Below are 19,886 nucleotides of genomic sequence, written 5' to 3' on the forward strand. Positions count from 1 at the left end.
AGCCGGGCGGGAGCGGGGCGGTGGCAGCGAAGGACACGGGACCGGAGCCGTGGGAGGGGACGCAGGCGTGGCGGGGCGCACGGCGCCCTCCCGAAGCTCGTTACAGGGACGGTGACGTCGGTCTCCCTGTCCTGGGTTACCGCAGGCTCCGCTGGGGCCCAGAATATTCTGATGGCTCCAGGGGCTCAGGGGTCCGCGTTCAAAGACCAGCTCAGGAAGCTCCCGGAGCGGTACCCGCAGCCTCGGGGCGGGCTGGGCTCCTCTGCCCGGGCGTCACCGGCTGCTCCTCCGAGAGCACGCAGAGGACCCCACGGCAGGGACGTGCACTCAGGCGCACTGGTCTGACGTCTGTGCAGGACGAGTATTTAAAAGGCACAAACGTGGAAGCAGCTGGGCCGGCCGATGACGACCACATGGCGTCCTGGGGAGAAGCGATGTTCGCCTGCATTTTCTCTCCTTTTCAACAAACTCCCCACGTCGGGGGAAAACGCCGGGCTGGGAAGAAGCCGTGCAAAGCGACAGGGCATGTGGGAAGAGGCAGACGTCCCCTCTGGGTCATCGGCCCGGACCATTACTTTGCAGGAAAAGGAGCTGAGTCCGCTCAGTCTGCTGAAACGGAGGGACCACGGCGGCGGCTTACACAGCAGGCATTTGTCTCTCCCAGATCTGGAGACCGAAGGCCAAGGTCGGGGTGCTGGCACGTCTGCTGTCTGGGGGGCGGGGGCGCTTCCTGGTCCACAGCAGGTTCTCCTCACCACGTCTTCATGGGGCAGAAGGGGCGAGGGAGCTCTATGGGGTCCCTCGCAGGAGGACACAGATCCCATCACCGGGCTCCACCCTCAAGACCGAGTTGCCCCAGCCCCCGGCCCCAACACCGCGTCACTGTGGGTTAGGGCCTCCACACGCAGCTGGTCGGTACGTGAGGGGTCCTGCACCCAGTCGACCTCCATCGTGCATGACTTCAGGACAGCATGGGACGCGTTACGGGGCGACGGTGTCATTCTGCTCAGCCGGGAGCATCTCAGAGCGCCGGCCCCTTCCATGGCAGTCTCACGGGCACAGTCCACTTGGGACGTGGGCTCCCGAGTTCTCCAGCCCCAGAAAGGGACGGCGGCTTCTGCGTTATCGGACAAGGGCTGTGTTAGGTATGTGCGACTTTACCGCGACAGCCTAACCTATGTGTGACAGCCGGCTTCCTGTTGTCCTTCCTCGTGGCGTCTCCGGGAACCTCCTGCTTGTCCCTCGGCGGGAGCTCCAGTGGCATCTGCGGTCAGCTTCCCTGATGCCCGCAGGGGTTTAACGCCTGTGACCAGCTGGAGAGTCCATCCTGGAGTTCTCTGAAACGGAGGCTGAGACTCTGCAGCTTCGCTCGACGACCCATCCTGCTTTATAAGTCAGTCCTACAAACGTGTTTTGAGTGTCCGTGCCACGCCGTGACCCGCACAGGCAGAAGTGCCCCCTGGCACGGAGCCGGCCCTGCCCTGCAGTCACCACCGCTTGCTCGGCCCCCAGGGGCTGCACCGAGGGTGGTCTGCTGGAGCTCCTGTGGGAGGGCCTGCTCCCGTGAGGACGCCTCGCCCGGCCAGATGTGCTGAACCAGAGCCATCTCTGCAAACGGTCCCAGGAATTGGAATCGCAGCCAGCCATCGAGACAGACCCTCCGCAGAGTGAAGGTCAGGGGCCGCCAGTCTAAGTCGGAGAGAAAATAAATAATACTGGGGGAAAGATAACATTTTTATAAAAACCATTTCTCCCATGAGCAGAGAGAATCGAGACCCGTGAAGCCCAGGAAAAGTGGACCTCTGCGTGTGCAACGGGGACGGACGCCCCCCGGAGCGGAATACCTACTAAGCGAGCAAGCCGAGTCATGAGTCTTTCATCTGCGTGAAACCCCGGAGCAGAAGAATCACGGATCACTACGGCGCAAGCAGATATGGAGCCGCTTTCCCTTTGGCCTTGACTGGGCAACGCATGCGCAGCACGGACGCTAACGAGGCACCGCGGCGAGCAGTGGAAGGAATCGGCTGCTGGTTTGATGCCCACGCCGCCTGTCAGCGGGTGGGGCCGTGACACCTGCTCTCTCCACCACGGCACCGCCGCTTCGGAGGACTCGATTTGGCCACGGTGGGGAGGGAGGCGACCTAGCTCAGAGAAAGAGATGCCAGGCAAAGAGCACATGCGAACGGCCATGCAGACTGAGAAGGGACGAGGGGACACTCGGGGCACAGCAGGTTAGCTAGAGAGGCGGAATGGTGGGCCACGCTAAAGAGGGACGTCGTGGGGACGCGGGGAGCGTGGGGAGTGAGTTCGGCTTTCAGTGCGTTGACGGTGGGCGGGGGTGTGGGGGGCGCAGACACGCAGGAGGAGGCGTCTGGCGCAGAGTTGAACTTGGAGCTGCAGCGTGGCAGAGACAGCAGCGGAGATGATGGCCTACTCGAAACGCTCGGGGGACGAGGACTTCGGAGCCGATCCCGTTCCCTAGAGCGTCCGGCTGGGGAGGTTGGGGAGGTGGCTTGGCCGCGTCTCTGCTGGCCAAGTGCTTTCCGGGGCGACGCCGTCCCCTATTCCTACCGCAGAGTGCCGGTCACCCAGCGGCTCTCTCGAGTGCCGGTCACCCAGGCTCTCTCGTCTCGTGTGTCCCAGGACTTGCTGTCGTCATTTCCGGTCTGTTCTGAAAATGCGCTGGTATCGCCCGCGGCTTTAGCTGTCACTTCCCGGTGGCCGATGACCTTAGACATCTTTCCGTGTGCTCGTCTGCATCGGTCTGTCCTTGTTGATGAAATATCTGCTCATGTCTTTTGCCCGTTTTTTAATTGGAATTTCTTTTTAACTATTAAGTTTTACGAGTTCTTTGTATAATCTGGTTACGAGTCCTCTCTTTTGTCAGATACGTAACTTGTTAATATGTGGGGAGCTCAAATTAATTTTATTATGCCCCACGATGAATTGCCACCAATGCAGCATCCTAGTCGCTATTTATTTTTTAAAATCTTCATTCTAAACAAACTTTGTGATACCTAGAAATGAATGACCATCTTTACGGATCGCGCACACACAACGTGTGGCCAGCCGGGGTTGTCTGCCGCGAAGCAGTTAGACATAAAACACCGGCGTTTGGAAAATCGACGTGTCGAAGCAGCATTAAATCATGAGCGCATGCGCACGGCTGAAGGTAGCATGGACATGTCCGTGACCAGCGTCCAGGTGAAGAACCGCCGAGCTCCGCCCCAGAGCCGCCTCCGCCTGCTGCTCCCCGCTCGGGTTAGCGTTCCTCGTTTTCCTCTGCCGCGGCGGGGGACGCCGCCGCCGCACTCCACGGCCTTGGTTTTCACGCACGTGGACCACCGCCTGTCGGGCCCTGGAGTCAGCGCACTTCGCCACCTCGGCCACCCCACCCCGGGGTTGCGGGGCGGCGCAGGGGTGATGGGACCCGCGGCTATAGTAACAATGAGCTGATTGACACGTGAGCCCCATCTTCTCACCTGGCCAGGCTTTCACTGGGTGCACGGCCCCCCCAAACGCCCGCCGACAGCGACGCCCCCTGGGTGAAAGCCTTTGCTCTCTGACATGAAGCGGAGAAACGAGCAAAGGACGCAGGTAATTCGCGAGGCGAGCCGTCCTCTCTGGCGTATACTCGCTCTATTGTTTTTTTCACTCGCTTTGCCATTTTTTGCAGGTGGGGTCTCCTCGCGACAAGGACCCGGTGCGGAGCCAAACGCACAGTGGTCGTTCCGTAGCGCTTGTGAGGGCGCCGCTGACAAGTCTGTTCACTCCGAGGACTCTTTCTGAAGAACCACGTTCTCGGGGCTCCGGCTCTGAAAGTGACTGCCGATGTCACTCTCGCCTCAAGAACCTGCCTCACGGGTCCGCTCTGCCGGGCCATGGCACCCGGCGTTTTGGTCAAACACCGGTCTAGATGCCGTTCTGAAGCTATTTCTAGATGAGGCGAACATTTAAATCGGTCGACTTTGAGTAAAGACCATGACCCTCGACCGGTCACCCTCCTGTGGCACGCGGGTTTCTGGGTTTGGGGGCTTGGGCTATTGTGAGGGTCACGCGTCCGTCACTCATGGACCAAAGGGAAGACACAGTTGAACAGGCGAAGGAGGCCAGAGGCACTCGGCACCACCGCAAAGGGACAATCCTCTTGTCCAGAGGTAAAGCAGTTCCACGAGCAGAGAGGGGCGTGCCTGCCAGTGAGAAAGGACGATCGTGCAGAATCCGCCAGCGGGGCCCCCGTGGACTGAGAAGATGCTCGCGGGGTTAAGTAGAAACCAGGAGAAAAGAGTGATAATATAAGTGACTGGTGAAGTGGGGGTGATGACAACCCAGGGCGCACGCCGCAAACGGTGACCCTCCCCCCATTCAGCTGACCCTCAGGACGATAACGGGTTCTTGCCTCAGACGCTGAACCAGCAGAGACACTGGGTCAAAGGTCTCATACTTCGCCTACAGAGGGGGGAAAGTGAGCCCACGAAAAGTTTTCTGGCCGAACACGCATTAGCCAGAAATAATAATTAAATTGATCACGTCCACAGAAGAATAATCTTTTTGCAGTTTTGGCACAGTAATATAAATACAAAAGTAAGCCAGTAAACCCGATACAGCGTTTGGCGATGGCCTAAGGACAAAGGTCCCCTAGGTACAGGCGGTGGCTACAGTATGGGGTGGTGAGTTGCTCCTGCCTCTGTCTCGTAACTTTCCCCAGTGCCAGAAACTTAAATTCTGCGTCCACAAGCCATGATTTAGAATGAGCCCTTATCACTTATTAATTTAACTTCCCTCCCACCCTCGCCCCCCCCAAAAAACACGTTTCCAGGGAACTTCTTCTGTCCTAGAGGAACTTTTGGAAAATATTAACCGATTACTTCCGGTCTTAATTTAGAACCAAGTGAAGTCCTTGTGTACCCTTTCTAACGGGGTCCTTATGTGGCATCTCGTGCCGGTCGTGACTTCCTTGGAGGCTTGAGGATGTCCACTGTAATGGTTTCCTAGTGCTTTTAATAAATGTATCAATTTTCTTCATGCGCATGAAACCGTCCCCCAAGTGTACTTCCAGAGTTTCTGGGACAGAAACGAGTACTTAGCGTTCAGGCGCTAAGGGTCTTTGGAAGATCCAGCCCACCCTCACTGGTCACTCTTGGACGAACGCTTCGTCTGTGCTTCTGGGATCCCCAGCATTGCGAGTGTGGGCGCCTGGGACCGAGCCCTGATTCTGTTGCTTATGGGACCTGGCTGAGGCACCTGTACTTCTGTCTTCATTCTTCACCTGTGAAATGGGACTCACTCAGTCTACCCTTTGTCTGTCCTTGAAGTCGATGTGGGCGAGCGGATGAACAGCTTTGCAGTCTTCTGAGTTCCAGAGGTCGATGCGCAGAATCAAATAAATATTTCCGCTAATGGCTTGCAGTCCTCTCGCCGAAGTAGAAAGTAAAGACAAAATTTTAGCAGCAAATGCTTTTCGAAGGATTACAGTCAGCTTTGAATGTAATTTTCTTCTTTGGGTAATCTTAGAATTGGTGGTATGCGGTGTTTACTTTTTTATTTTTACCTTAATTTTTATTAATGTTTTTTAATAGCATTCCTATTTACTTAATCATTTGCAGCTGCTTTGCTCACCTGTTTCTCGGGACCCTGGAGCAGTCCCCAGAGTTTTCTTATAATTTCCTCCTCAGCCCTCAGGCCAGCAGGAATGTGTTTAAAGTGCTTCACAGATCTCTGGGCCTGGAGTTTGAAGGAGCAATCTCCGAGGAGGCCTCTTGGGGCACGATGCCTCTCTTCCCCATCTCTCCGTGGCCTGGTGTCGGTCACTTTCCTGAGAGATGGGAAGCCTTCTCCCTACCGCTGGGACCCGGTGGTTGGAACAGCGCGGGCTTTGTCCCATCCATCGGCCAGACCCAGGATTTGCTGCGACGGCCGCCCCACCCCCACTCACAGCCACAGCTGCGGATTAAACAGCAGATTAAAAGCCAGATTTGGATTTTCTATGTTTTGGCCTTTTTTCCTGTGCCCCGGACAAGTCAATTGACCCATTGTTCTCGAAAAGTCTTCACTCTTGGTTTTCCGTGAGAGCCAGAATTCGGGCTTTTTCCTGTCGTCGTAAGCCAAGGCTAAACTATTCCAGCAATGCTGCCTGCAGTGGGCACTGTCCAGGGGCCGGGTGCGCAGAATCCTCGTGCTTTCCACCCAGTCTCCCCGGGGAGCCAGCAGCCTCTACGCCCTGCACTGGCTGCGTAAACACCCGGGCGGCTTTGACAGAGCTGCTTAAAAGCAGGCGCTTTGCTGCCAGGCTTGCCGCGGGCCACGGCTGCTGCGGCCACGTCAGCCCCCACCTGTGGGTCCAAAACACCCGCCCGAGTGGAGTAACCTGCACAAAGGCACCAAAAGCTCCCTGCACATATTTTCTGGCCGAGGCTCTGCTCATGGCTGCTCTGCTGGATAGCCGGCCCATCAGTCTGCAAGTTCGAGAAGAGACATTCTGGGCTGAAAGAAGTGGCATTAGGGTCAGGGGGTTGAGGAGAACCGCAGGGGGCTGGGGACTGACCTAGGTGTCCCCCCACCCCGGTTAACTCTGGTGGGTGGACCAGGCCCCCGGGGCTGGCGGGGCAGCCCAGGTAGGTGTCTGGGTGTCCTGCGGCAGGAGAAGGGTGGGGTGCACCTGGCAGCTGTGCCAGGGAGCTCCCCCAGGGTGCTCGCGCATTTGCGTGCCTGCGTGTGTGCGTGAGCGCTCGCGTATATTTGCACACACGTATGTTCATGCATGTGCACACACGTGTGCGCGCGCCTGTGCGCCCGCGCAGGGAAAGAGGCACCACGCACGGCACCAGCAAGCTCCAGCACGGGCCAGCGGCCCCTCTGCGGCTCACGCTCCCAGAGATCCCCGCCTGCGGCGGCTCTTGGGCCAGAGCGGGCATCGGAGCTGAGCGGGGCGCGGCGCCGGCGCGGGAGGTGGGGCTCGGGGAGGAGGGAGGGAGGAGGGACGAGGGAGGGAGGAGGCTCCGGGACGTTCTGGAGTTCTTTGACAGGAGCCAGAGAAGCCGGGAAGGGCCAGAGGACCGCGCAGTGCCGCGGGGCAGCTGGTCGAGTCCGGGCCTCGCGGAGCGGTGGGAAGAGGACCAGGAGCAGCCCCCGCCCTCCGTCCTCCGTCCGGCTGCCGCCGCTGCCCCGTGTCGCAGCGCTCCCGGCCGCGCGCCCCGCCGGCACCATGCTGCTGCCCCAGCTCTGCTGGCTGCCGCTGCTTGCGGGGCTGCTCCCGCCGGCTCCCGCGCAGAAGTTCTCGGCGCTCACGGTGAGTCCCGGCCCCGTGCCCGCGTCCCCGCCGGCCCGAGCGCCCAGGCAGAGCGCAGGTGACCCTCGAGGAGGTGGTGCCTCCGCCCGCTGGCGCGGCCAGGGCAGGTGGGTCCCAGGCTGGTACTTGGCGTGCGCGCCGGAGCCAGACGGCCTCCCTCTTCGGTGGGCTCCTGGGGTCCTTCCCCCAACCCCCACCCCCACCAGGGACCCTCTACCCGCTTGGAGGACTTGCTCAGCTGCAGGCGGCTCGTGGGGTCCTACCGCCGCTGGTAGGAGGGAGTTGGGGTGCGCTCCCCGACTCGCGGGTGAGCAGGGCCTCGCGCGGACACAAGGTCTGGGAACACCGGCGCCGCCCCGCGGACCGTCCGAGGCGGCCCCGCCACGGACTCGGCGCCCGGTGCCGGTGACCGCCAGCCCGGAGCGCGTGTCTCCGCGGGCTCTGGGCGCGTGCGCTGGGGAAGTCGTGGGCCCTCCTCGGGCCCACAGGCTTGGCCTGGCTCTCCAGGAGACCTCCCGAAGTGCAGCTGGGAAAAGCAGATGACGTTACAAATAAGGATCATCTGTCACTCGTGTAAGCGGCAGAAAGGGGAGGGAGGAGGCGCCTCCCCGTCCTGTGGCCGCTTTGCCCTGCGGGTCCTCTCCCAGGGCCGGTGCTGCGCGCACGCCGGCGCGCGCCCGAGCGCATGGGTCACCGCGGTTGACCGCTGTATGTTTTTCTTTCTTAGCTGAAACTTCTAGACGACGGCCTTGGCCGGCGAGGCGCGCGGTGCCAAGCACGGAGCTATGTCCAGGGGGCTGAGCCAAGCCACCGGCCGCTGGCCCGGGCCGCGTCTGCAGCCCCCAGCTCGGGCGGACCTCGTGGGCTTGCAGTGTTCGCAAACCCATAATTAATGCAATCTGCAGAAACGAAAACATTCCACTTAAATGTGTTTTTGAACAAGTGCTTGAGAAAACACGCAGGCAGAGAGAACACCTCTGGCGGAGGGACTCTTTTAAGTGGACGGGGACTTGTCCTGAACGGTTTATTGTATTGAACATAGACGCTTGGAATGAGCTGTGGTCCTGCTCTGCCTTTCAGCGAGTCTGAAGCACTCCTGTGAGCCTTTTTCTTTCTGTCTTTCTTTTTTCTTTCTTTTTTTTTTTCAAAGCAGTGTGAGGGGGGAAGGAGTTGGTGAGTTCGCGGTTCATACCTAAAATTCTTCTGGAGCCGTCCCGGGGTCCCTGCCTTGTCTCACAATGACTCGTCGATTAGAAACTGCTAACTTTCGCACGCCCGGCCTTCCCATCAGAACTCCGATTCCCCCAGGGGGGCCATCGGACACTTCCTGCGTGTGTTCTCGGGGATACACATCCACACGTACACACGCGCAGAGGCACACGCACACGCACACGCACACAGATGCTCCGACGAGAGGCAACGCAGAGACAGACCGGTTCTCCGAGCGAGACCCTAGCGTCCGATTCCGGCGCCGTGGCAGCACGTCGCCTACAGTCGCCACAGATCTTCTGCAAGTGCAGAAAGCAGACTGTCATCTGCTGCTGTCTTCGGGGGAGCCTCAGCCGGGTGGTCCCTGGGAGGGAGAGCAGGATCCGTGTGGTTAGTTATTGGAACCGTTTAAATCTGCAGATTTTCTTTGCTCCCCTTCCCTCCCCTCCTTGAGTTTGACTGTTTGCTTCGCCTCTGGTGCCTTGCGGTCCCAAGCCGGCTCGAGGGGCTCCTGGGCTGCCAGCCACACGCGGGGCCCGGCGGGGAGCCGCTCGCAAGGGAGACGCGCGTGGTGCCTGTTTCACTGCCCTGCTCCGGAACTGGTCTTAAAACGGCCTTTGCAAATAAAACGCTGTGTTGCTTTTGCATCCAGGAGAAAAGTTGAAAGCTGTAAAATATGTTGGCGGACTCCTTCGCAGCCCGCCCCCGACCCGGGGCATCGCGAGGAGGCGTCGCGTGTCCCGCACCTTCCTCTGTAGCTGGTGTCTCTGCAGATGGCTCTCCGGTCCTCGGGAGGCTCTTTCGCAGACAAAGGAATGGCTCTCTCGCCACAGGACCCACGTGACCTGTGGTAAACCGGAGGCAGCAGCAGGCGTGGGAGGCTGGGAGTGGCTCGGCTTCCTCTTCTTCAGTTTCCTTGTCTGTGAAGTGGGGAGAAAGTAACAATATCTGCGTAGCACGTGCGAGGGCTGAAGACAAGGCGTTTAACGTGCCCGGCACACGTGGGTCCTCCAGTTAACACCGTGTCGCTGGTCCACACGAGGCGGTTTCAAATTCCGCGGTTATCACCGTGCACGCTGCTGTGTCACCAGGTGTGCAGGGGTCCTGGCCCCGCACGTTCCCCCCCGTCACAGAGCTGGGGGCACGCTGCCTGCTCTCCCTCCATGTGTGTGTGCGTGTGCGTGTGTGCATGTGTGCGTGTGTGTATGTGTGATGAGGGCAGGTGAGCTGTGTGGACTGGACGGGCCAGCGGGGGACGCGGCCCTCCAGCCTGTGCCGCCTCCTTCCGTCCCTTCCATTTCTTCTGGTGGGAAGCAGGGGTGTCCCCGCCCCCTTGGGGTGGCGAAGGTCGTCACTTGGCTTCTCGGAACCGCGCATTTGTCTCCTCCCTCCCTGCGTTTTGGGGCACAGTTTGCCTGAGTGTGTCACTGGGTTTGATCACCTCCACGATTCTGTGTTCAAGACCCAGAGAACCTGCTGTGCTTGATAATTTCCATTTTATTTTTCACCATGGTTGTCCTTTAGGAATGGCACCATCAGACCCTTTGTGTTTTTTCTGTGTTTTACACAATGGCTTTGTGTAAACTCTGGTCATCGGTGGTCAGACCTCAGCGGTATTCCGGTCAGCAGATGGCGCCGTTGAGTGTGTTAATGCCCTGCGACTTGGGCCCAGGTGGCTTCTTCCTTGAAGTGGGAGCAGCCTAAGGCCAGGCCACCTCCGCTGGCTGTGGGCCTGGCTGCCTTGTTTAAGTTCTGAGGAGGGCAGAGACTGCAGAATGACTTCCAGCATAAGTCATTGGCCGCGCAGACAGGTCACGACCCTCTGCTTTGGCAGAGGTGCAGTTAGACGGCTCGATGGACAGCCGGAAAGCCGGGACCAGTGAGGAGAGACATTTCTACCCCCGTGTCCCCAGGCCTCGAGCCCGAGGTGTCGCCCGAGGTGTCACCCGACTGCGTCGCCCCACTGCAGAGCAGCTGGACCAGCCCGGGCGGGGACCAGCCACCTCCCTCTGAGCCCTTTCTCACCCCCAGGGGGCCGTGCTCCACTGGGTGCCCACGAGGGACTCCGTGGAGAGCCCGTGATGGGTGTCGCTGAGCTGCACGCACTGTGTAAGGGCACTTCGTGTCCTCGTTTTACCGTCATGACGATCGAACCAGAAACTTCCTTTGTGTCACATTCAAGAGGAGAGGAAGCGGGGTTCCCGAGGCCCCCGAGTCCGCGCGCGCGAAGCCCACGGAGGCGCCTCCGAAGTTGGCCCGAGCGTTCGCCTCCCTTGGCGAGGTGGGCGCGGCCCCGGCACAGGTTTTGGTGTCAGCTCCAGGGACTTTATGATTCGGCGCCGCCTCGTCCCAGACCGCTTGGCCGGCCGGGCGTCCCCGCGGGGGTCGGGCGCGGGCCGTGCTGGGGACGCGCTGGTCTGGGGACTGTGCCCGGGGTGCCAACGGCCTCTTCAGCCCCGCGCGCACGCCTTTGGGGGGCAGGAGATGGGAAAGCAGCCTTTGCTCACGTGTAAGTTTTAAAACGTTTCGTTAGTCACATGTCCACGAGAAGGTCTGACAGTGATGTCGCTGAGGCGCGCGCATCGGGTGGTGGTGGCGGGAAGGCGCGCGGCCGGGTCTGCGCGTTCCCACCGGCGCCCAAGGTTCCGCAAGCGATTTCGCGACTCGGGGTCCCCCCACCCTCGCACGTGCTGCGGGGACCTGGGATGTGCTCAGGCAGCCCCAGGGGGACCGGAGCAGGTCAGGAGAGGAAATCACACACCGGGAAGCCGTTTCCATGGCGACCCACAGCCCCGCGAGCGCGCGGGACTGGGCACCGCGGACCCGCTGCAGGCTCCTGAGGCCGTGGGCTTCCAACTCCGGTCAAAACGAACCTGCACAGCGAGCTCGGAAGTTACAATGGGGCTGTCGCTGAGATGAGCAGCGCCGCCCTTTGGGCAAGGGTGACATCTACGTGTTTTTAAATTAAAAGGTTTCCTGTTTCACACATACGGGACACAGACCGAGAATGATGGATTTGCATAGGATCTCGTCATTAGAGGGAAAAAATAAGAAAAAAACCTTCCGAGTTAATTTATAGAAAACCAGAATTGTCACCTTTATGCTTCCCTGACTGACAGTGTTGGTGACTTTCACTATTAATATTTGTAAATATTAATATTTGTAAAAGCTTTCACTCTGAATATTTGTACATCTGTAGACTTCGAATATCAACCTATTGAATGTTTAACCGAAGCCCGCCGGGGGAAAGGGTTCAGAAAGTGAAATTCTAATTTCGTACGGGTTAAGAAGAAATTATCGTAAAAGTGAGAATAACAGACATTCTTACGTGGTTTTGTAGTCCCGGGCTGAAAAATCCGAGAGCAAAAGTCGGTGAAAAAACACAGATGCATAGAACCAAGTCAAATGTCAACTCGCATTTATCCTGTCCGGGTCAAAAAAAAAAATTGTAAGTGGAAACTTGTGTACCGTGATACCGAGCCAGATTTCAGGGGACTTTCCGGCACGGAGGCAGTCTCAGCACGACGGCCGAAGCCGTAACAAATTCAGATTTCTGTAGTGGGCGACACGAGGCGGCGCGTCACCAGTGAAGGGGCCGTTCAGGGGACGCAGTGTCCACACGGCGAGTGACACTCCCTGCCTTCTGCGTCCACCCTTTCTCCTCCTTTCTCTCTCGGGCTCCCGTCCAGGTCACGGTCGCTCGCTGGGCTTCTGCGCCACCAGCGTGTCACCGCCTGCATGGCAGCCGGGCTCAGATTCCTCGGAGGTCGCCTTAGTTTCTCTTCCTCCTACTCTTTCCTCGGGAAGTGCGTGTCTTTCTCTGTCCTGGAGGCCAGCGCGTTGTGGCGGGTGGCCGGGCGCGTCTGTCCCCAGGGCCGGCTCTGTCCTGGAGGCCAGCGGTGGTGGGCGGGTGGCTGGCGCTGCCGTCTCTGCATCTGCAGCATCATCCGTCGCGAGCCCGTGCCTATGGCAGGTTTTTTTTTTGGGAGGGGGGCGGTTAAACTAACTCCTGGCATTTGAGGTTGCTGGCGTGGAGTCTCCAATAATAATGAAGTTGCAGAAATCACGAGGGTTTTAGGCGCACGATGATCTGCGGTGAGTTCGATCCCGGTTCGGGACGCTTCCGCAGGCCGTAATCTGTTAGGCCCGTTTCATTCCGGATGTTCCCTGCTTTGCTGGGTTTAGTCACTTAAAGACCAAGTTCATCAGTTTCTTGGCAGAAAATGCTGCCGTGTGCATCGACCTTGGCCAAATTGGGTGTTTTTGTTTATTTCTCCGCTCCTCTGTTCTGTGATCGAGGCGCTGGGAGCAGTGTGTCTACCCCACCCACGAGGTGAGAGCCCCCTGGTATGGGGTCAGGAAAATCTGGCTTCCGTCGCCTTGCCTGCCCTGGCCGGGTCCGTCCCACACCAGCTGCGAAGAACTGAAGAAGGTGGTAGCCACTTCTATGGACCCGGCCAGGGTGTTCGACGCTGGGAATAGGGTTAGCGCCCAGGAGGCCGGGCCCAGGCCGGCTGTGAGGGTCGAATGCCACAGCGGGTCACCGCGTGGCACCGAGCTGGGGAAGCTCCGTGTGGCCTCCTCTCCCACGGCCTCCTGAGCAGCGGAGGGGGAGGCGCCTGCCACCCCGCGGAGCCGCAGACTCGCACTGGCTCCTGTCTGCCAGAGCCGTGGGAGCAGGCGGGAGCGGGCGGGGAGCAGGGGACCTCGCAGCACCAGGGAGCTGCCTGGCAGCCGTTGGAGCCGCGATGGAAGGGCGCAGTGCTGGCGGCCGGGCCGATGGTCTGGGTTTCTGCGCCTGTGGCTCGTTTTCGGGGGCTGGGTCTGCGAGGCCCTGGCCGAGCCCCCGTGTTTGGCAGACGCGTTTCACCGACTCTCTTCCGTGTCATCAGCGCTTGGATGGCGTGAGGCGTCGCTGCCCTGGCGACGGCCCAGCCCAGCCCCGGCCCCGGCGTTCGGCGCCGCCCGCGGTCACCCTACTCTCCATGTCTTGGTCCCTGCGTTTCAGACCGAACGTAAAGTCGCCTGTTCTTCACTGCGGCTTGGGCCGATTTTGTGACCGCCAGCCTCGTGGACACACAGCATGACCCCTCTGCATGCGAGTCCTTCACACGCCTGCACTTTCTCACTCTGCCATAAAACCGAAGAACATTCACGAATCAAAAGAAATATCGCAGAAGGACTCTGCATAATCCCCTCGTCGATTCGAGGCCACTCTTACACCCTTCCTTATGCTCGAAATCAAGTCGACATGAAAAGGCTCCCTGAGGGGCCGTCGCCCCATGGATTAGAGCCAATCGCTTTAAAATAAGAAACAGAAGTGACAAGATCAGAAACACATTCCATACACACTTATAATTTTAAAAACAATTCGAGAGATTTAAATGAAGTTATCGGAGCAGAATTTAGTGCGTTGTTGTTGTTGGGTTTTTTCCAGCTGCAGATTCACTGTGGAATTCGGTTCCTCCCACATAGGACTTGGGTCTGAGTGATGAACACATTAAAAAAAACACACAAAAAACAGTACATTTAAAAGTAATTTTAGAATAATGACCTTTGGAAAAAAGAAGTTAGTGTCCTGCCATAATGTGGTGGCCATCAAGGTCAAGACTGTCAAATGATGGCATTTTGAAAGTTCCCGGCCAGTTTGCGGATTAGGGTTCCAGATGGCGACAGCGTCCCTGCCTATTTTGGAAAAGCTCCGGGCCCCCCTTCCAGGATGTGTGGGCACCCTTCACGCAGTGTGACTCACGCAAGACTTGCCCTCACGCCTTCGCCCCAGAGAGCAGTCACGGTAAGGAGTCTGGTGCGCCTGGCTTCGGAGGGACTGTGACATGCTCCGCAGGGAAACAGCCGTCGAAAGCTGACACACAGGGTAGCTGCCGCGTCCCCATCGCCACCGCGTCCGGCCTCGCCCGTCAGCCCAGGTTCTCCCACGCCCTGCTGCTCGCAGCGGAGACCACGCGTCCAGCAGCAGCTGTCGGTGCTTCTCCCTTAGCTGAGCTTGTCTCGGTGCTTCTCCCTTAGCTGAGCTTGTCTCTGTGCTTTAGCACAGACTGGCTTAAGCGCGGGGCTGGGGCTCACGTAATCTTGGAAAGTTCAGCTATTGAATCAGCAAGAATTACCTGTGCGTTTTCTGTGGGCCGCTCACCTGGATGTTTAAAGATGGAGACTCGGTTGTCTGAGGCAGGACCCTGGCCTGGTCCCCCACCTCTTCATGCTCAGGCCCAGCTTCTCTCCCAGTATTTGGAGACACCCCCTGGGGACACGCACGTGTCATCCCGAGTGACAGGGCGAATGCATCTGGCACGCAGGGCGAAGACTTCGGTGCGCCGGAGCGAATTCTTTACATGTGGCACCTTCCTCTCCAAGTCGTCAGCGCCAGCTTTGTGGGGTGGCAGCTTCTCGCATCCTCTCCAGGCCGAGCCAAGCAGCTGTGTGTGTCGTGGGCGTGTGTCCCCGGAAACACCGCAGTGCGAGGCAGGTGAGGGACGGCTCTGGCCTGAGCACACACGTCCTCGCTGGGCGGGGCCGCAGGTGTGCTCGTGCCCATCGGCCTCCGCGAAGGATCATTTTCTGCAGGCAGCTGCCAAGGACGGATCTCCATTCAGAGGCGTGATCCAGGTGCGTGGTCCAGGTGCGGCCCTGGGGCCCTGTGTTGCACTTGGCGCCTCTGCCTGCGCCTGAGCCGGAGGGGGCAGGCGTGTCCTGCATGGCAGCCCCACCCCTCAGGCCGTTTCCCACGTGGCCCACAGCGGGGAGCCCAAGAGCAGCCTGGCCGGAAGGGGGGACCAGGTGGGAGGTGGGGTTTGGGGTCGGACCCCCAGCTAAGCTTCTGCCACCTCGATGACAAAAAGCCCCACCGTCTGCTCCTTGGCATGAGTTCGGGCCCCACATGCAACTCTCCAGTGTTAAGGATTTGACTCACGATGCGGAGATGCTAAGTTAGGGGATCGAGAGGGAACCAGGGACTTTCTGCGACGTCCTCGCGCCTTTATTTGGAAGTCTGGGCTTCGCGTGTTGAAATCTGCGCTATCAGCCAACTGCCGACCAGGATCCCGGGTGGGGTTTGGGTCTAAACTCCGGGGGCTGCGGAGGGCTTCGCGGGGCGGGCTGCTGGCTGCTGGCCGGACACGTCGTCTGCTGCTGCCAGGTGGGCTCGCGTGGCAAACCAGGCCCCCGGAAGCAGTGGCCTCCTGCATTCACCTGCGAGGTCAGCGTTCCAATCCCTGTTCTCCGGGTCGTGAGTTCCCGCATGTGTCGCCTTCACCAGAGCCTTTCCCCACGAAGTCGTCACACACGTGCCCCGGGAAGAGGTCCTCTGGGACGCTGACGTGCCAGCTCCCACCGCCCTCGGCCGCGCTGTCCCGGGCCTCTCCCCGGCATCGGCCTCAGAAACCATCCGCATTCCTCTGCATCCAAAAATCTGGAGGACGTTTTAAAAAATCCTTATTGGCCCCCGTTCAAATCTGCATTCTTCCCTTCCCCCTCCCTCCTTTCCGTCACTGTTTGCTAGCGGTGCTCTTTCTCAGGTGACGGAGAAAAGCATGCATTTCTGGCGACAGCTGCGGATCGTCCCCAGCCTCTGGTCTTTGGGGCCATCGGGCCCGAGGGGCCGGGCCTGCGGAGACACAGGCTCTTGTTTCCAGGCTCGGCCCAGACTGGGCCTTTGTCCCTGCATTGACGGGGGGACGCGGGCAGCTGGCAGGGTGATGCTGGGCCGGGGGCTTCCGCTGGGGCCCCGGGGTCCTGGGCGGTGGCACAGGCAGCAGGCGGCTCGGCATCGCTGACACCCCGTGGCTGAGCCATGGGGGCTGGGCCGAGGACACCCCGCGACCGTGGAGTCGGGGCGGCTGCCGAGCCCGGCGTCTCCTCTGTGGTCGTGTGTCCACGCGTGTCTGCGGGGCGTGTGACTGGAGACAGGGCGGGCCTGAGGCGCAGGGACACCTGCAGATGTCCCCAGAGCGTGCGGGTCACACGAGGGATGGGTGCCCCCAGGCCCTGCCGCCACGTCAGCCCTCTCCCCCAGACCTCTTCCTCGTTCTCCTATGTAACCCCAAATTTAACAAAAAACGATAAAAGATTTCATTGCCAAAGCAAAGCTGGAAAATTAGAGACGAATCTCTCCGGGGCTCTGTCCCTCTCTGTCTGTCCCTCTCTGTCTGTCCCCCCGTCTCTCTCTGTTGTCTTAGTTTCCATGTCTCTGTCTCTCTCTGCCTCCCCACCTCTGGCCCCCGGGCCTGTCACTCTGTCCCGTGAGCACGCGGTCACTCCTGGCCCTCCTCTCCCTGGGCCCCCGGCCATGGCTGCTTCGTCTGACACCAGGAGGCCAGGCCGCCTGTCCCCCAGGGAGGATGCGAGGCCCGGGGTGGACTGGGGCTCCGGGAGCCGAATGTCTGAGAGGAACACGTGACTTCACCCAGAACTTGACTCCGAGCCAGACTCTAACCGGCCTTTTTTTTTAAATTTGTATTTTTCACCTTTCTTCTGCAAACGCTCTCTGGGTTTCCGTTTCGCTGACAGTTTGGCCCCCTGTGGGTCTGCAGAGGTGACAGCCCAGCTCTTAGGGCCAGGTGTCCCTCGCGGCCCGCCGGGAATTCCCGCGGGAGGGCGTGGCCGGAGGCCAGTTCCAGTGTCCATCGGCTGCCCGAGGGCCGGGTGCAGTACCCTAATGCCCGCCCTGGGGAAAGAGGGGGCTTTGCTGGAGAAAGGGGAGCAGCCCCAGTGAAGTGCGTGAGCAGAATCGTGTCTGGAGCTGCTCTTAGGGGCGAGGGGACTTCTCACGAGGGTCACAAAGTCCCCCGTGTACTGGGTGTGGGCTGGGAGTGTCCTGTGCAGAGAGCCACCTGGCCGAGCAAGGAGGCCCCCTGAGGGGCCAGCAGGGACAGAGGTTGGGGGGACATGGAGGGCCATGGGTGGAGGTGGGCCGGGCCGCCAAGGGGAGCGTCCCAGGTGTCAAGCAGGGGACGGGTGGGCTCCTGGGGCAGCGTGGCGCTGATGGGCCCTCGGTCAGGCCTCACTCTGGCCATGTTTCTGGCGGGGACACCCTGTGCTGCTGTCCGTGGACCCCGGCGTGGGCGGCCGGCTGTGGCTCCTTTAAACGGTGGGAAGAGAAATGAGAACCTCGTGGCAGACCCGCAACCCGCATGGGCCAGTGTGTCTCCGTGAGCAGAACCAGAGGTGACGGGCTCACGTGGGCCAGCGGGGAGGCGCAGCTTGGCCCCCACGCCCGGTCTGGTCAGGTCACGGGAGGCTGGCCTCTCTGTCGTCCGCTCGCCTGGAAGTGGTCAGGTCACCCCCTCTCCCTCCCTCCTCCACGTGCGCTTCCCGGGGGCTCCTCGATGTCCACGCACCTGACAGGGGTTCCACAACAGAACCCGGCTAAAACACGCACAGAAGTGGACAGACGTCGTCGGTCCTGGGGGGCGGGCGCTCCGGCTGGCTGGGGTCACGGCCGGGCCCGGGGGAGCAGGTCAGTGAGGGGTCGCAAACACTGTGAGGAGAGAGAGTTTTACACCCAAAGCCCAGGCGAACGTGGCCCAAACGGGCCACTGGGCAGGACGTTGCTGGCCGGCATCATGGTCACTGTGGCGTGAAGGTGGCGTTCTGTCCACTGACGCCGTGTTCCTAAAAAGACGCATGAGGCTTTCCCGGTGGCCTGTCTGGGGGTGCAGGACCCCCAGTGTGGAGGGTGCCGGGGCCATGTTGAGGGATCAGCCCCCGCCTGCTTTTGGGGTGTCAGAATGTGGGGGCTGATTTCTGAGCACTGCTCAGTCGCCCCCGACCATTTCAAAGCTGGTCCCACACACTTCCCTCCGGAACATCGCGGCCTGGACCTGTCACCACTCGTCACCAGGGGGCATCTCTGGGCTTCCGTGCGGGGTTAGCCCTGGGAGGCGCCAGGCAGGTGGTGGCCCCCCGGGGCTGCCCGCTCCGGTTAGCCTCGTGTGGCCTCGCGGCAAAGCCGAGCAGCGTGGGGTCCTTCCCACTCCCACGGCCTCCTGCTGCCGGGCCTCAGATCCGGGGCCGGGTTCGCGGTGCCACGGTGACGAAGGCAGCTTTCGGAAGTGGGGCCTTCCTGGGTGGCCGTCGTGGCGTCGAAGCTTTGGAGCACAAGTGTCCTTTACGAGCGAATGTCCAGTTCGGCCAGGTTCGCAGGGACATGGGAGAGGAGCCTCGCTGTGGTTTCGGAGGCCACCGCAGGGTTTGCACGACGGTGCTGTTAACCGAGAGGGACCTTCAGGAGCGAGAAGGGGCATGTCACCGAGCGGGGCTGTGCGGGCGGCCGGGGTGGAGGGGAGAGTGGGGCCACCGCCCTGCTGGGAGGCCGCTGGGGCAGGCAGTCACCGCGCAGGCTTTGAGCAGAGCCGTCACCCTCGCCCTGCCGAGGGTGCGCTCAGGGGAAAACCTCAGACGAAGGCGCTAAACCCGGCGAAAGCCCACGGCGAGCCGTCGGGCACGGCCGGGCCGGGCACACCCGCGCACACGCGAAGCGGCCATTGTCCTCGTCACGCTCGGCCCTGCCCGTTCCGCCCGACGTCCTCGGCCCCCCGAGACTCTCGCTCCATCTCACATAAGCCGGAGGGGTCCCCGAGCCTCTGGACTCTCGGTGAGGGTGCCCAGCGGGGTGCATGTTCAAACACTTTGGGTGAAAACACAGCACGGGGTCAGGTGAGCGTGAAGCCACCCTCGTGCCCGGGTGAAAACTCAGGCGGCTTCGAGGCGACCGTAGCCCAACCATCTCGGGGCCACTTCTCAGGGCGCCCCACGGGGCTGGTGACTGACGGGAGCCGTGACAGGTAGCGCTCCGGCGGCACTCACTAAACCGTGATTACTTAATCCCCGCGCTGTGCCTCTGGGGCGCCTCGTAATTATAAAGCGACAGGGAGACACCACTCGTAAACACGCAGGGGGCCGGACTCTAACCAGACGCGCATGGCTGGAGCAATCTCGGAAAACCCCGGTGGCCCGCGACACCCTCTGAGGCGCTTCTGTGCGCTCTGGGGCTGGGCCGGCCCCTCTCCTGCCGGCTCCTGCCCGGCCAGGCCGCCCTCCGCGCTCCGGCCTGGGATGCCCCGTGCCCAGCAGGGGGGACAGACGGCCCAGCAGGGGGGAGCGCTGGTTTTCCCGAGGCTTCTCCCCTCTCTCTCCGGTTCTAATGGGAACATTCTCGTCTACGTCTCTGCTTTCCATGCCTCCCGGCTGCCTCGCCTCGCCTGGGACGCCTTTCTCCGGTGACGCTCAGCACAGCTGGCCCGTCCCTTTCTCTGCGATGAAAAGGGCACGGGAGGCCCCTCGCGAGGCAGACTGATGGAATTTAGCACGACCTGGGCCTCACGGACTCTGGCAAACGGCTGCGAGAGCTGACGGTGACGACTTGGGCTCCCTG

At 60.6% G+C, this 19,886-nt stretch overlaps 1 protein-coding gene across 1 annotated transcript in view; it reads left to right on the forward strand.

Annotated features, from left to right (window-relative positions):
* The first annotated feature begins 7,010 nt into the window (after nt 1–7,010).
* Nucleotides 7,011–19,886, forward strand: part of SMOC2 (SPARC related modular calcium binding 2) — a 121,510-nt gene continuing 108,634 nt past the window's right edge. The window contains exon 1 of the mRNA XM_039881788.1: nt 7,011–7,288. Coding sequence (XP_039737722.1) covers nt 7,205–7,288 — 84 coding nt within the window. The 5' untranslated portion in view covers nt 7,011–7,204. The remainder of the gene's footprint in view (nt 7,289–19,886) is intronic.

This window comes from Pteropus medius, unplaced genomic scaffold (genome assembly GCF_902729225.1).
Source record: "Pteropus medius unplaced genomic scaffold, Ma_sr-lr_union100, whole genome shotgun sequence".
Taxonomy (NCBI): Eukaryota; Metazoa; Chordata; class Mammalia; order Chiroptera; family Pteropodidae; genus Pteropus; species Pteropus medius.